Source organism: Anastrepha ludens, chromosome 4, assembly GCF_028408465.1.
Source record: "Anastrepha ludens isolate Willacy chromosome 4, idAnaLude1.1, whole genome shotgun sequence".
Classification (NCBI taxonomy): domain Eukaryota; kingdom Metazoa; phylum Arthropoda; class Insecta; order Diptera; family Tephritidae; genus Anastrepha; species Anastrepha ludens.
In genome coordinates this window covers 126,005,608-126,020,806 of record NC_071500.1, presented here as the reverse complement: position 1 = coordinate 126,020,806, position 15,199 = coordinate 126,005,608, and the positions used below count along the sequence as shown (strand labels likewise).

Here is a 15,199-nt window from a genome sequence, read left to right as displayed (position 1 = left end):
AAACAACCGTTTGGGATGGCGTATGGGCTGGAGGAATCATCGTCCCATATTTCTTCGAAGACGAGGCTGGTACCAATGCAACGGTGAATCTCGAACGTGCCATGATAAATGACGTTTTTACGTCATTCTCCTGAAATTAAAGCCCGTGATCTCAACAACATTCGGTTCCAACAAGACGGCGGCCGGCTACTTGCCATACAGCCCGTCAAGCAATGGGTCTACTGCGGCGTCGTTTCGGTGAGCAATTTATCTCTCGTCTCGGACCAGTAGATTGGTCACGAAGATCATGTGATGTCACACCTTTGGACTTTTATTTCTGGGGTATGTAAAGTCTATATGGATAAACCAGCTTCGATTGAGGCATTGGAAGAGAATATTACTAAAGTTATTCCGACCGAAGTCCGCCAGCGAGTCATTTCAAATTGATGTTTACTGAAAGGCGATTACGGCGCAGTTGCGACTTCGTTCGGATCCAGCAGTTTTATGGGAGGGTTGGTTGAAAGCTAATAAATAAACATTTACTTGTAATTTCATAGAATCTCATAGCCTAGACAGACAGTGGCGTTAATCGTGATCAATGAATAAATTCGTGATTAATGAATTAATACACATAACGCAGATTGACAACTAGATTTTTTTTTGTCGGGACAACTAACAAGTCCAGCACTCAGTAAACATAAAGTCCATTGTACTGCACACGGATTCCCTTATTAATTTTCTTTAAAAGCAACGACTTTCGAAGAAATCTTAGTAGATCTTGTGGTGCCAAGGAACCAAGGTGGTTGCTTCTTAACACATCAGTGCCAGAGACCTCAAGCCTGATTCGAGCGAAGACCGAGACCGCGGTCTCATCCTCCTTTCCATATGCTGAGCAGAGTGCACTATCTAAGTTCCTACCTTTGCATTTGCTTCGCCCATAGAAAGTGGCCCGTCAACAGTCCAATCAGCTACAGTCCCTTTTGAAGGTGAATGATAACTTATCAAACTTTTAAATAGAAGAACAAAAAAGCACTAACAGGTTCAACATTACATTAATTGTTTTGATATTTCGAAGCAGTTTGAGAAATTGTAATTAAAATTTTTTTTTAATAAATAATTATTTCTTAGTACCAGGGCAACTAATACCCGTATTTGTTGCTTGCATTCCACCTTTTGCTGACACACCTATCCAATAAGCAACCCAGCTGTTCACGAATGCGCGTAATAAAAGTCTGTCACAATACAAATTTTATTAACCGCAGGTAATCGCGATTAACGTCGCCGTCTGTCTGCGCTATTTGAGTATAAAGTTATCATAAAAACTAAGCTCCATAAACAATATTTACAGCTCCAGATTGTATTTTTACTAATTATTGCATAAAAATCATCACTCAGCACGCAATCCCAGCCGCCATTGCACAATCAAAGCAGCTCAACTTTCAGCAGTCTATCAATGTCAGAATTTATGGCCTAAATTAAAATTGTCACGTACACACTTTACCTTTGCCAACAACCACGTTGACTTACCACACACACACGCGCACATATTTCTTCGAAAACTCAACTCGACATTGAGTCACGCAAATTTTTTGCATTTATCACCAATGGCCACACAAATTATGCGACTTATATTTTATGTATGTACATAAGTATTTATGTAGCCACACGCAACTCTTGCGCAAATCCGCAAATATTAATAGGACTATGAATAAGTTCGTGCGGTTTTTTTTCGAAATTTGAAACTTTATTGACGTAAAATGGTGACAAATTTAATATTCAAAATATTGTCCATCGCTTACTACTACTTTTTCCCATCTTTCTGGCAATTCACGGATTCCCTTTGTGAAAAATTCGGTCGGTTTTGCCGCAATCCACGAATCGATCCATTTTTTGACTTCATCGTAATTACGGAAGTGCTGGTCAGCCAGGCCATGTTGCATCGATCGGAAGAGATAGTAATCGGATGGCGCAAGGTCTGGACTATACGGCGGGTGGGGTAGGACATCCCATTTGAGCGTTTCTAAGTATGTTTTGACCACTTGTGCAACATGTGGCCGAGCATTGTCATGTTGCAAAATAACTTTGTCGTGTCTATCGGCGTATTGCGGCCGTTTTTCTCGCAGTGCTCGGCTCAAACGCATCAATTGTCGTCGGTAGACATCCCCCGTAATCGTTTCATTCGGTTTCAGTAGCTCATAATACACAACACCCAGCTGGTCCCACCAGATACACAGCATAACCTTCAGGCCATGAATATTCTGCGCCGACGTCGATGTTGAAGCATGGCCAGGGTATCCATACGTTGCCCGACGTTTTCGATTGTCGTAATGGACCCACTTTTCATCGCCAGTCACAATTCGATGCAAAAAACCCTTTCTTTTGTGCCGTTGAAGCAGTTGTTCGCATGCCATAAAACGGCGTTCAACGTCTCTTGGCTTCAATTCATACGGCACCCAATGGCCTACCTTTCGGATCATTCCCATGGCTTTTAAACGTTTGGAAATGGTTGATTGATCAACTCCCAAAGTTTTTGCAACCTCTTCTTGCGTTTGAGCCGGATCTTGATCGAGCAATTCCTCCAATTCGGTATCCATGAACTTTGGCGGCGCACCCTCGCGTTCTTCGTCTTCCAAGCCAAAATCACCACTTTTAAAGCGTGCAAACCACTTCTGGCACGTTCGCTCAGATAGAGCATGCTCACCATAAACTTCCACCAAGATACGATGACTTTCGGCTGCTTTTTTCTTCATATTAAAATAATGAAGAAGAATTCCCCGCAAAAACACATTATTTGGCACGAAATTCGACATTTTCAAGTGTGGTAAAAATATTGTTGTTTACGCTTCAAATAAAAAACTTATACTGACGTTTGTGCCTTACGACAGTAGCTCTCCAATGAATGTTTGGAAATGTGGATCGATGGAATAATAATCAAGTTACGCCATCTGTTGTAAAACCGAAACGAACTTATTCATAGTCCTATTACTTTACTAAATTAAGCTCAAGAACGATTATCCTTTTATCCTTGACAACAAGAAACGAATGAAAATAACTAATTTTGGCAAAGTATGGAAGTGTGCGTCTATGTTGTTATGCATGAGTGTGCGTGCGTCTGCCAACATAATACTTAAGGCGCTATGCCGACGTATAACCAACACATTTACTTGCGTACACACACACATGCGCACATATTAAATGCCTAGCCATCCACAAAACCACTTCCTCTTAGTCGTTCATTCATTTATTTCTTCGCTCAATCAGGTTCGTCCTCCAGCCATTCCTGCTAGACAGTCTACTTCAGCTGCTTATCCACTCATCTTTGGGAATTGTCGGCATTACGAGTATAATGCCGAGTATAGATACACACGTAGGTTGCTTGGTTGGCATATTTTTGTTGTTGCGAAAATCTATCACCTCATTTTTCATTTTAGCACATTTTAACTAATTTGTGCGACAGCTTGTGTTTAGCCAGCACATCCGCTAGGAGGCAACTCGTCCACTTGAAGATCACAGCTCCACTACATCAAATTCACAAACCAACTTTGTATGCCACTAATTTCAAATCTCTTATATGAAAACCGCAAAAAAAAAAAAAAAAACAAGAACGCATTCACCAATGCCGAATACATTGCAGTTCTCTTTTTCGGCATATTAAGAAAATGTTCACCAACTCATGGCAAAAATGTTAGAAACCTCTTGACTGCATTGGATATCGCTCTGCTTGATTTCTTCGCACTCCCATTGATATATTACATACAGTTACACTCGTATGTATGTATGCGTGTAAGTACTCATTGCCACATTCGTATAAAATTCCAAAATTTCACTGGGCAACCAGCCACGCCCCAGCACTTTGGGCACACACTTGCTGCTGCTCGTGCGTCCCGTCGAAAGCAATCAACTCAAGCAACACTAAACTTTGATTTCAATGGCCGTAAATCGCACTTCATTTCTGATTCCTTTTCATTTCGCACAACTGCTCCCACCAAAAGTTGGTTGCCCCAGTGCGCTCGTACTTTGGTGTGGCAACATAGCAGAAGGGCTAACTGCATGCGGCATGTGGCATACGGCAAAGAGTCGGGTGCAGGTGTGGTTTCCTCTTCATAAATTTCCAATTTTTCCTTATGAAACAAACTCTCGCCAAAGTCTCGCCGAGTCAAGTTCTTTGGTAAATATTTTCGCCCACTTTTGGCCCACCAAATCAAAATTCAAGTAACTCTGCTCCCTATTTATCAACAAAACTCGCTCAACCACTTTATACCCCACCGCCTTCCCCGCTTAGTGGCTACAGCTACAAGCACAGCAGCAGCTACAGTCACAGCTATCTAAGAGGAAGCTTCTTTCTATAGCATTTAAGCCGTTTACAAACATTTTCTTATCTCTGTCACTTCCTCCTATTTCGTTTGCGGTTTACCATTCTCTACTCGTGTACATATACACATACATATGTATATATGGGTGTATGTGCGCGTTTGTGTAACATAACTTTTATACGTTCGTGCTTTTGATGAGTGTGTATTTGCCGATCTTTGGTCAGTTGGTTTGTTGGCGGGCTTTTGCTTTTATAATTCCATTTCCGTTTCCGGTAGCCAAAGTATTCACATATTTTTTTTTGGTTTTTTCTTGCAAATGTCTCCTTCCTTCCTTAACAGTTACAACACCACTCCGCTTTTCTGCACTGTTTGCTCTCATCCATTTGAAACGCATTCATCGCCACTTTTCCTGCAAATCAACACCGTCTGGGACTTTGCACACGCACACAGGCACAGCTGCTCCAATATTTGGTTTATAAGTACAACTTCGTTTAGATAAATGAAGGCGTTTTGCCTTATTCGAGTGGACTTTTATGTCTAAATTTGGAACAACGCGGCATAAATTGTGTGCAGCAATGTAATAATTTTGCACTTAAGTGTACTTGAACTTTGAAAGTATTGGGTTTTTGTTTTATTACATTCGTTCATTTTATATTTGTGGTATGCAAATACTGGATAAAATAGAGCTCCAGAAAAACATTAATCTAGAAAAACTGTATGATTTATTTTACTACTTTTAACTGATTCTGCTACTCTGTGAATTCTAATTCTATAATTCCATATAAATATCAATCAAACTGGGGCGATCAGGAATTAAAAAGAGAATCACTACTTGATGGTGAAAGCAGACGGGTAGTGCTGGGCTTAGCTTAAACACAAATTATACTTAGAAAGAGTTGCACGTGAACAAACTGAGTATCAAAATATTTTATTTTATTTTAATATATTGTAATATAAAACATAATACCTGATACACTTCAATCTGTTGAAGAAACCAAATTCTAAGGGTTGTTTCTGATGCACGTTTCACATTTCATAATCGTACGGATTTTATTCTAACTAAAACGCACTCAATACTTGGTTTTATAAGAGCGAATAGCTTCAATTTTACTACTCTTATGTTACAACTTGCAACATTTGTTTGATCTACTTAAGAATATGCCACGTTTCTTTGGAGACCTTTCTACCAATTATCTATCGACAGAGTTGAAGGAGTTCAACAAGTTTTTCTTAAGTACGCCCTCTCTCTTCTCTGAATTTCTCTGTTCCTGTGCCACCTGGTATAAATCCCGCTGGCTTCTAATTAATCTTAAACCGCCACAAAGTAAATAGACCATCGATTTGGTCACTCTTTTTTGTTTAATATTAGCCCTGAAGTTGAAGGCTTTGAGATGAAGCAACTGGTATAAATGAACATATCTTGACAACACTGGCATAGAGCTGCCTTAAAGTTTCATTTGTTCGTAAAATAATGAGTTATACCAGTTTTATGAGGTATAACGGTACTCGCTAGCTGCGAATCTCACTCGATAACTTTGTTGTTGTTTCCACATGCAAATTTTTCGTCAAGTTAGTCAAACAGAGAGATAGCGAGCACAGTGGTGGCAAATAGAAGAGGCCTATTATCAGGCGGAAATTGACTGAAATATTTTAGAGTCGGTGTCTATTTATAATTTGATTTTACTTTATCTAAACTAAGGTTTTCTGCTCAATTATACCATTTACTGTAATTTAACTTTTTAATACCGGCCGTCATAGCCTAACGGGTTCGTGCGTGACTACCATTCGGAAGTGTGTAGGTACGAATCTCCATGCCTGAACATGAAATAGTAATACGTTTTTTTAATAGCGGTCGCCCCTCGCCAGGCAATCACAAAATTACGCGTGTATTTCCGCATTGAAAAAAGGTCCTCATAAAAAGGCATTTGCCCTTTTTGGAGGTGGCATAAAACCGTTGGTGCGTCCTTTTGCGGAACAACATCAAGACGCGTGCCACAAAACAGGTGGAAAACATAATAGAAGTCGATTATTTATTTTTATTTTAGTAAGTAAGAATATTTGTATTATTTCTTAAATAGTCAAAAGAGCTTTACAAAATTAAAAAATAATAATATAAAGATTTCAGCTTGTTTAACTGGCGTCAGATAAACAGTACGAAATAACCACACCTAAAATGAAAATATTAATAAAAAGTAGTACTGAAAGAAGTTTTAAATATTGGTTAAGAACCTTTTCTTTAACTCCATCTCTATCTCTATATCTATCTCTATATTTTCCTCTATCTCTATATTTTTCTCCATTTCAATCTTTTTCTCCATCTCTATCTTTTCCTCCATCTCTACCTCGATCTCTATCTCTATCTCTATCCCTATCTCTATCTCTATCTCCACCTCTATCTCTATCTCTATCCCTATCTCTACCTCTATCTCTATCCATATCTCTATCTTTATCTTTATTCCTTTTATACTAACTCCCTTTCTGCAATCTCCTAACGTCAGTGAAATATACCGCACACAAATATTAAATTTTTCACACATATGTACATATACCCATACACGTATACTTATAGATACACACATATGTACTTAGAATGGATAATCCTTAACGAGCAAAATCTATGAAAGGTCCATTTATTTATTTAATAAAATGCTGTAATAAAACTTATGAAAACCATTTAAGATAAAAAAGAGTGCTTCAAGAAATTGTACACAAGCACATACGCATGTAAATACATACAGACGTCCACAGTAGCGACAGTGCAATCTTGAAATCATGCACATATTCGGTTGAAGATACGCTTACCGCATAAGGGAGTTGTGCGCCATAAAACTGTCCATTCACTTAACCGAAACCATTCAACTTGGGTAAGCTGGCATCTCACAGGACAACACACAACACAAACTCTTAGCAGTGCGCGCAGATGTTCCTGCAATCTTTGTATCCTCAAGTCCATATTTGACAAGTACAAACCTATATATTCACTGACGTGTGCTGTTGGATACGAGTGTATACACATACGGCCATACCTATGTATGTGTGTGTTTCATCGGTTCCGTCTGCCAGCTTGTTTGCCTGACCATCAGCTTTAGTAGTGGTTACCACGACGTTGACTCTTAACTGCTGATTACATTATCTTGCGGCCAACTCCTTCTGGGCGTTGTAGCTTCCTTAAAATCTCCCAAACTCCTTGCGGCCAGCATCATCTTCTTTCACAAATATACAGCGTTGTGAGTCCTTACACACAATATTTTTCAATTTTTATAACCGACCATTCAACTCAGACATGATTGCTATTATTTTATTTTAGATTTTTATCTCTATTAAGTTTTTGCTGTTGTGACTCGACATTTGATGGATATACGAGTAGTTATGTAAGTGAGTCGTTGCGTCTATATTGGGTATATTTGTATGCATGTGTTTGTGTGTTCTCATTTTTGTGGCTTTACAAGTAGCTTTGCTGTTCTGCGAGCAGCCCAAAAATGAAAATTATGTTCAAGTGCATCTGGAATATGAAATCTCCCCCCGTTCCAGTTAACCCTTGCCGGGCAATAAGGCAATCAATAGAAAATTGAAGAATTTTTTTTTTTTTGGGTGTGCTCGAATAGGAGATATTATGGATAGTAAATACAACAATAACAATAATAAATAATATGACACACACGCTGGTACAATTTCTTAAGATTTTCGTGGGCGCAGTGCATCCAAATCCATAGAATTAGCGCAATTGTAAAATATGTAATGGCCTAAATGGCTTAAAAAATATAGTTTCAAATAATTCTGATTTTTAGCAAAAACACTAAAAAAAGCTCCTAAGTTTCGATGGAAAAGATGCCTAGCAAATCGGCACACACTATTTGTAGTTCGTATTTCTTCATCGCGCGAATTTCTTGGAATGATTCTATGAAATACAGGGTGACTAGTCTAGCTTTTGGTATTTGAACTATCGACCGATTGACTTTGACTGCCGAAATAACAGCCGTGAAGTGTAAAAATTTATATTTGAAATAGAGATTTATGATCCCTTCGCATTTTTCTATTGGAAAAAGTTAAATATGTGTTACATTTTATATATTTATTTTAACCAAAAAAGATTATAATTAAAAACCAAATAATCAGCCGAATTAGTGCAAAAGACAAAGGCTTAAGAATTAATGAAACAAAACAAACACCCAAATTGTACTCAAAATTGTCATAACATGACTTGACTTATACTCTTAGAGCCATAATTGCTAGCGTCTGTATCCCAGAAAGCCAATACACTGCCAGTGCATTAGCACAATAAGCCATAGTAGACATTTAAGTATGCAAATCTTATACTGTAAGAACCAACGGAGGTTTTAGGTAACTACAAAGACAACAAAGAAAAGAAAAGCAACTCAAGAATCAGAAAGCCGAGTCGATAATAGATATTTAGACTATACTTTCTCTCCAATTGGTGTTTTGTGTGTATTTTTCATACAAGAAATATTCAAATTATTCAAACCAAATCTATGGAATAAAAAATCTCTCTGCTATTTGAGCTTTCAAACCAACTTATCCTCCGCGCACTTAGCACAAAATTCGAATAAAAACAAAATTAGCATCACGCAAAATAAACTAATGAATTCACCATCGCGCACTCGAATTAAATCAAGTGAAATTTCAAAGTGGCTAAGAAATCTCTCAGTAATATCTAATCAGCTGCCAAAGTAACAGATTTTCTCAGCTTAGTTTATGCACGCAGGAGTTACCAACCAACCTACAAACCAACTCATTTGCCTGCTACAAAATGGAAGCGCAAAAACTGCAAATAGTAAATTCACAATAATTCTGTTGACTTGAGTAGATTTGGTTGAAATAAGCGAGTTGTTCATTTCATGCGCCCCAGCCGGCCACAGACACACACACATATATACTTATGAATGTAAGATTTGCACACAAGCATAAACGTGTGTATGTATTTATACGCATGTGTGCCTATAGTCTCACTTCAGGTTGTCAAACCTTCGACATAGAATTTTCTCTTGCCCATTTGTGTATTGTATTCCCGGCAATTATTCCGGTGTCAAACTTTGAGAAAGAAACGATAACCTGCACAATACATATTAGCAACAACAACTTATTCATATTATACATACCCATACATATTATATATGAATTTATGCGAGTATGTATACGCGTATTTGGTTAAGTGTGCCGCGTAGGACTTTGCTTTTATTTGCATGAAGTTATATCACTGCGGTGAAAAACGAAACTACACAGCAAACATTCTAGTTGATTGGTATTGCTGTTTGCTGGTAGAAGTCTGACTAGTATGTTTGGGACCAGAAGTGGTCTAGTTTCAAAAGTACCAGTTAGAGGAATTTGCAAAATACGAGTTCTTGCAAAAGTACCAGTTAGAGGTATTTGCAAAAAAAAAACAATCTTCCACTTAATAAGAATTTTAATGGAATCATTCACCTGAATAGCGGGCCAAAAAAATGGCAAAACAAACTTTATCATGTTTATAAGTAATAGAGTTTTTAAATAAAAGACCTAAACAGGAGTTGAAGAATAGAATTTAAATTTCAATCCCATGAAATGTGTAATTTTTAACAATAAAGTCATTTTAAGTCGAATAGCAAACTTAAAGATAACAAAAAGCAAAAATTTCTTTATTTTTTAAATCATAAAAAAGTATTTTTCTAAACTTTCATTTATCACTTTTTATATATAGTTTTTTAACTTACCCAAAACTGGTGATTTTCGCCACAAATGGGACTAGTTTTTTTGTGTCTAGTATGGACCAGTTCATTAACTGGCATAAGATTGAACTATTTTTTAATTTACTTTTTAGACTCGTCCAAAACTGATGATTATCGCCACAAATGGGACTAGCGTATTTGGTGCCTTATATGGACCAGTTCATTAACTGGTCGAAGATTGAGCGATTTTTTAATTTACTTTTTCAACTCGACCAAAACTGGTAATTTTCCCCCAAAATTGGTGATTTTCGCTACCAATGTGACTAGTGTTTTTTGGCTCATTTATGGACCAGTGCATTAGCGGGCTAAGGATAAAGGTGTTTTTTTAAAACTAGTGATTTCGGCCAGGACGTCATTAATTTCGGACGAGGTCATTAACTGATATGATGCCGATGCAGAGACTTATTACTTAAATGTTTATTTAATTAGTATTACTAATTCCTTAAATATTAAAAATACCATTTTAAAAATATTAGTTACTAGCATTGACTAAAGATAAAAGACCTAGAGAGAAAGATAGATGGAAGAACTACTCCAACTGCAATACAAACTGATAGTATTGCCTACATTCAGGGGTGATAGATCAGAATTAGTAATAGTGGATGTAGAGAAGACTGGAATGCAAGAAAAATAGTTCAGACCTAGACGCAGCTTTAACTACAGGGAGGCTTATTCACCACAAATGGTAGGCTTTACTGCAAGGAAAGTAGTTCACAACTAGTAGAAGATTTAACTTCCTGGTTCACAAGCAGTACAAGGTTTGACTGCAGAAAAGGTGGTTCGCTATTAGTAGAAATTATGACTGCAGAGAGAGAGTTTAGAACTGGTGGGAGGTTTGACTGCGAGAATATTCACACATATGTAAAAGAGTAACTGTACATTCTGCCATTGTATGCGTAATTTGGCCTTTTGAATTTATGACTAACAACATTTCAAACATATCCTCCATTCGCCTCCATACATTGGTAAAAAACCTACAAAACCTAAAAAACAACAAAAATACAAACCTGCAAACGGTAAAATATTCAACCGACCCGGAAAAGCTCAAGTAAAGTAACAAAACGACAGCTGTTGCTGGGAACAATCCCAAGAAATTGAATTTTTAAGCATTTGCCTCACTTTGCCCACAACTTGTTTCTTTTATCCGCTGTATTTCTTTTCACTTTCTGTTCATTTTCCTCGCTTTATCTGGCAGTTTGAATTGTATGAATTTTATATTCTACGAGTATTCAAAGTAAATTATACGCAGCTTATCTGTGCCGTGGGGAAGCTAAGGATAACCACAAGTCACATGAAAAAGAAAAAAACAGGAAAATATGCAAAACTTCCTTTTTGTGTCTAAAAAAACTTTATTTCCTATATGTCCCTAGTCAGTAAAGAATGACAGTACAAGTTTGATTTGCCACATATTTCCTATTTTATTATTATCTATTTGATAACGTGGGTATGTGTCAACTCTATCACTGACTTTTTACTTCTTCATTTTAGTAAAAGGAATTGCTTTTTTACACAATCTGAAGTTTCACAACGTGCATGTGTGTATGCGTGTGTGGGTGTGTATGTATTTATTTATTTTTAAATGTGAACTTGAGAATAACTCTATCAACTCATTGAACAAATTTGTAAAGACCCAGCGGAATATTTTATCAGTTTTTTCTATACTTGCACGCATTTACATACTTACAAAAAGGGTAAATAGAGATATAAAAATCGGCTTATTCACAAGGGAGCGATTTCGGTGAAGATTTGTTTAATAAAGATGTGCAGTAACATATTTTTGGGAAGGTGAATAAATCTCTGCCTACCTTTTATTTTTGAGATTAAAAAGAGAATTTTTTATCATTTTTAGAAATAAAAAAAACAGTGGAAGAGCGAAAAAATGGCAACATTAACGGCATTTGGGCATTTTTGCCTTATAAAAGCCAACATTTTGCAGCACATTTTATACTAAAAAATTGTTTAGAAAATATTTTAAATCTATAGCCTGTAATATTCATAATTTTAATTTTAAATTTATTAATCATTCGATTTTCCACTTTATTTCAGATGAAGCAATCAGCGAACACGAAGGCAAATCAGTGGTGATACCTTGTCCGGTCAACAACGACAAATGCGGCAATTTGCATTCGATAAATTGGTTCAAGGGCGACGATCGCATTGCAGCAATGCTGTTGGGCGAAAGTAATGTGACGAGCGTGTCAGACGAGTTTGCGAAAAGGTGAGTAGAAATCAGGCATACGATTGGTATTTAACTAAAGGGCAATATGAGGAAGAAAGATTTTGAAATGCAAAAACATTGTTTTAAATGAAAACTAAATATACATGGCATTTGAACTTTAATACATACATACAAAAAAAAATCATAATAACACATCTAAGACTTCTGTCGAAATGTTTTCGGAACAATTTTAAAATTTACGTGAGCTGGGTCGATTTGAAAATACTTACAGATATCGAGTTTCTTAAAATAAAATTCCTTTTTAAAAAATATTTTTTTCCAAAACATTACGCCAGTTGATCGAAAAGCTTAAGTTTACACAGGGTCTGCATAAAAAATTATAGCAAAGGTATCAAAATAATGGGATTTCTGGAAATAATTTCATGTCAAACCAGCTTAATATTTTTTTTTATTATTACTTATTATAATTTAATATCTAATTTAATTTATATTTAATATCTTATTCTTCAAATTTCATATTTTGTTTTAATTTTACTCTTAATATTTTTCGGAAATATTTTGGTAGAAGTCTTGAAGTATAATTAATTTAATAGTTTAAATGGTAAAACAGTACCGATTATTTACATATGAAGATTTTTTTATTTAATAATTCCAACTTATTTTGGTCGTTTTTTCGTATATTTTTATTTAATTTTTTGTATATTTTTTTTGTTTTATATATTTTTATTTATAATTTGGTATTTATTGGGATCGTTTTTTCGTATATTTTTATTTAATCTTCTGCATATTTTTATTTACTTCTTTTATATTTTTTCGTGTTTCTTTGCATATTTTTGTATATTTTTATTTAATATTTGGAATTCATTTTGTGCGTTGTTTACGAATATTTTTATTTAATTTTCTCCATATTTTTATTTATTTATTGGTTTTTTTTTTTTGTATATTTTTTTAAATTTTTTATGTCTCTGTTTAACTTTTTGTATATTTTTTAAGTTGTTTTATATATTTTAATTTAATGTTCTGCATACTTTTTGGTTTTTGGGTTTTTTTGTTTTGTATATTTTAGTTAATTTTTTTTACATTTTTATTTTTATATTTTTCAAATTTTGTATTTTTTTACTTATTTTTCTTTAATTCCTTTATATATATTTTTTCATATATTTTTATTTAGTTTTTTTCATATTTTTATTTCATTTTTGGTATTTTTCATATATTTTTATTTAATTTTAAAAAGTTTTTTTTTGCTTTTTTCCTAGATTTCTATTAAATTTTTCCTGTTGCTTCGGATTTTATTGACCTGCATATTTTTTTCCATACATATTTTTTCGCCCAATACCTAAACGTACCTAACTATCCATAAATTTTAGTGAACCTCCTATTTTTAATTCTTAATTTGCTTATTTTTCTCTTCTTACAGAGTCAAAGTGGAGCAAAATCCATTTAGATTAGTTATTAATGACTTAAAAATATCTGATGAGGATACCTATCTTTGTGATACAACATTTCTTATACCAATCGAAACGTGTGATAATTTCAACGGCTATCGTGTCGAGTTGAATGTCTTAGGTAAGCTAAATAATTTCCTTTACATTTTTATTTTTAAGTTTGAATTTTCTCTATTCTTTAAAAATATAACTTTTAGATATTTACTTTTTGCTTTCAAAACTAAATTATTTGCGTTTCGCATGGTTGACAATTGATTTCTCTACTAAGTTGCTAAGTTGAAAATTTATTGAAAAAATAAGGTGGCGCAAAATTATTCACCCCACCGGAAGAGCGCGTTAATGTCAAAAGACAGTCACTTAAAATATTTTATTAATTTATTTCATAAAAAAGTTATTAAAGAATTGGGGATTAATTTTGCGCCACCTAGTACATATATGAATTATAATATACCAGGTATATACCTATGAAGTGAGACTTTCAGCTATTAGTCCATAGATGTCGCTAGGAGTATTATTAAACCTTCCCAAATGTCTTGTTTTTTCGCCTGTCATTTGTCAACAATATTCAGTTCATTGTTTGTTACGTTTCATACAACCGACATCGTGAAACGACTTGCGAAATGCTGCTCTTCCGGTTCAAAAAGAAGTATTTTTTGCATCGAATCGTTACGGGTGATGAAAAGTGGGTGTATTTCTCCAATCTCAAGCGTAAATGATCGTGGTCCGCCTGGCCAAAAGCCAAAAACAACCGCCAAACCAAATCGCTTCGGCCGCAAGGCAATGCTGTGTGTTTTCTGGGATCAGCGTGGTATGATTTGGTACGAGCTATTAAAACCAGGTGAAACAGTTGACGGTGCATGCTACCAACGACAATTGGCCGCTTTGAATAGCGCTATACACTGAAAACGCCCAGAATATGTCGATCAGCGTCACAAAGTAATTTTTCTTGATGACAAAGCAGCGCCACATGCACCGCCACATCGAACGAGAGCGACCCGGGAAATGGTGGGGACGTACGATTGGGAACCACTGGTGCATGCGGCTTACTTATGGTACTAGACTTTGCGCCTTCCGATTATCATTTGTTTGCATCGAGCAGCGCTTCAATTCTCACAAAAAGCCAAAAAATTGTGATGATTTGTTTGCGGCCAAAGACGGACCATTTTTTTGGCGCGGCGTCCACAAATTGCCTGAGAGATGGGAAATATGTGTCGCTAGCGATGGCTATTATTTTGAAGATTAAATTTGTAACCATTTTTTGTTAATAAGCGTTTGAAATTGAAAAAAAGTATCATTTCATAGGTATACACCTGGTAATTATTGTTAATGAATTGTAACAAAAAATTTGAGAATTTATTAAATTGTATTACTTACTGTTGATTTTGCTTTGTCTATTTTGATTAAATTACTTTTTGATTCTTGAAAAGCAAATAATTTTACTACAGAAACTGCATGTCATCGTGTCTGCTTACAAATTTTATGTGACAAATCAACTTTTTTGCTCGCGTTTTTGGCTGTATTTTCGGCTTTGCACGTCACCTATTGCATTTTGTCTGACAC

The 15,199-nt window shown here is 35.5% G+C and overlaps 1 protein-coding gene across 1 annotated transcript in view; it reads left to right on the top strand.

The window, feature by feature from the left end:
- The first annotated feature begins 212 nt into the window (after positions 1-212).
- The window catches only part of LOC128861996 (uncharacterized), a 147,590-nt gene continuing 132,603 nt past the window's right edge, over positions 213-15,199 (top strand). Inside the window, 3 exon segments of the mRNA XM_054100368.1 lie at positions 213-237; positions 12,062-12,233; positions 13,612-13,760. Of these exon segments, the coding sequence (XP_053956343.1) occupies positions 213-237; positions 12,062-12,233; positions 13,612-13,760 (346 nt within the window).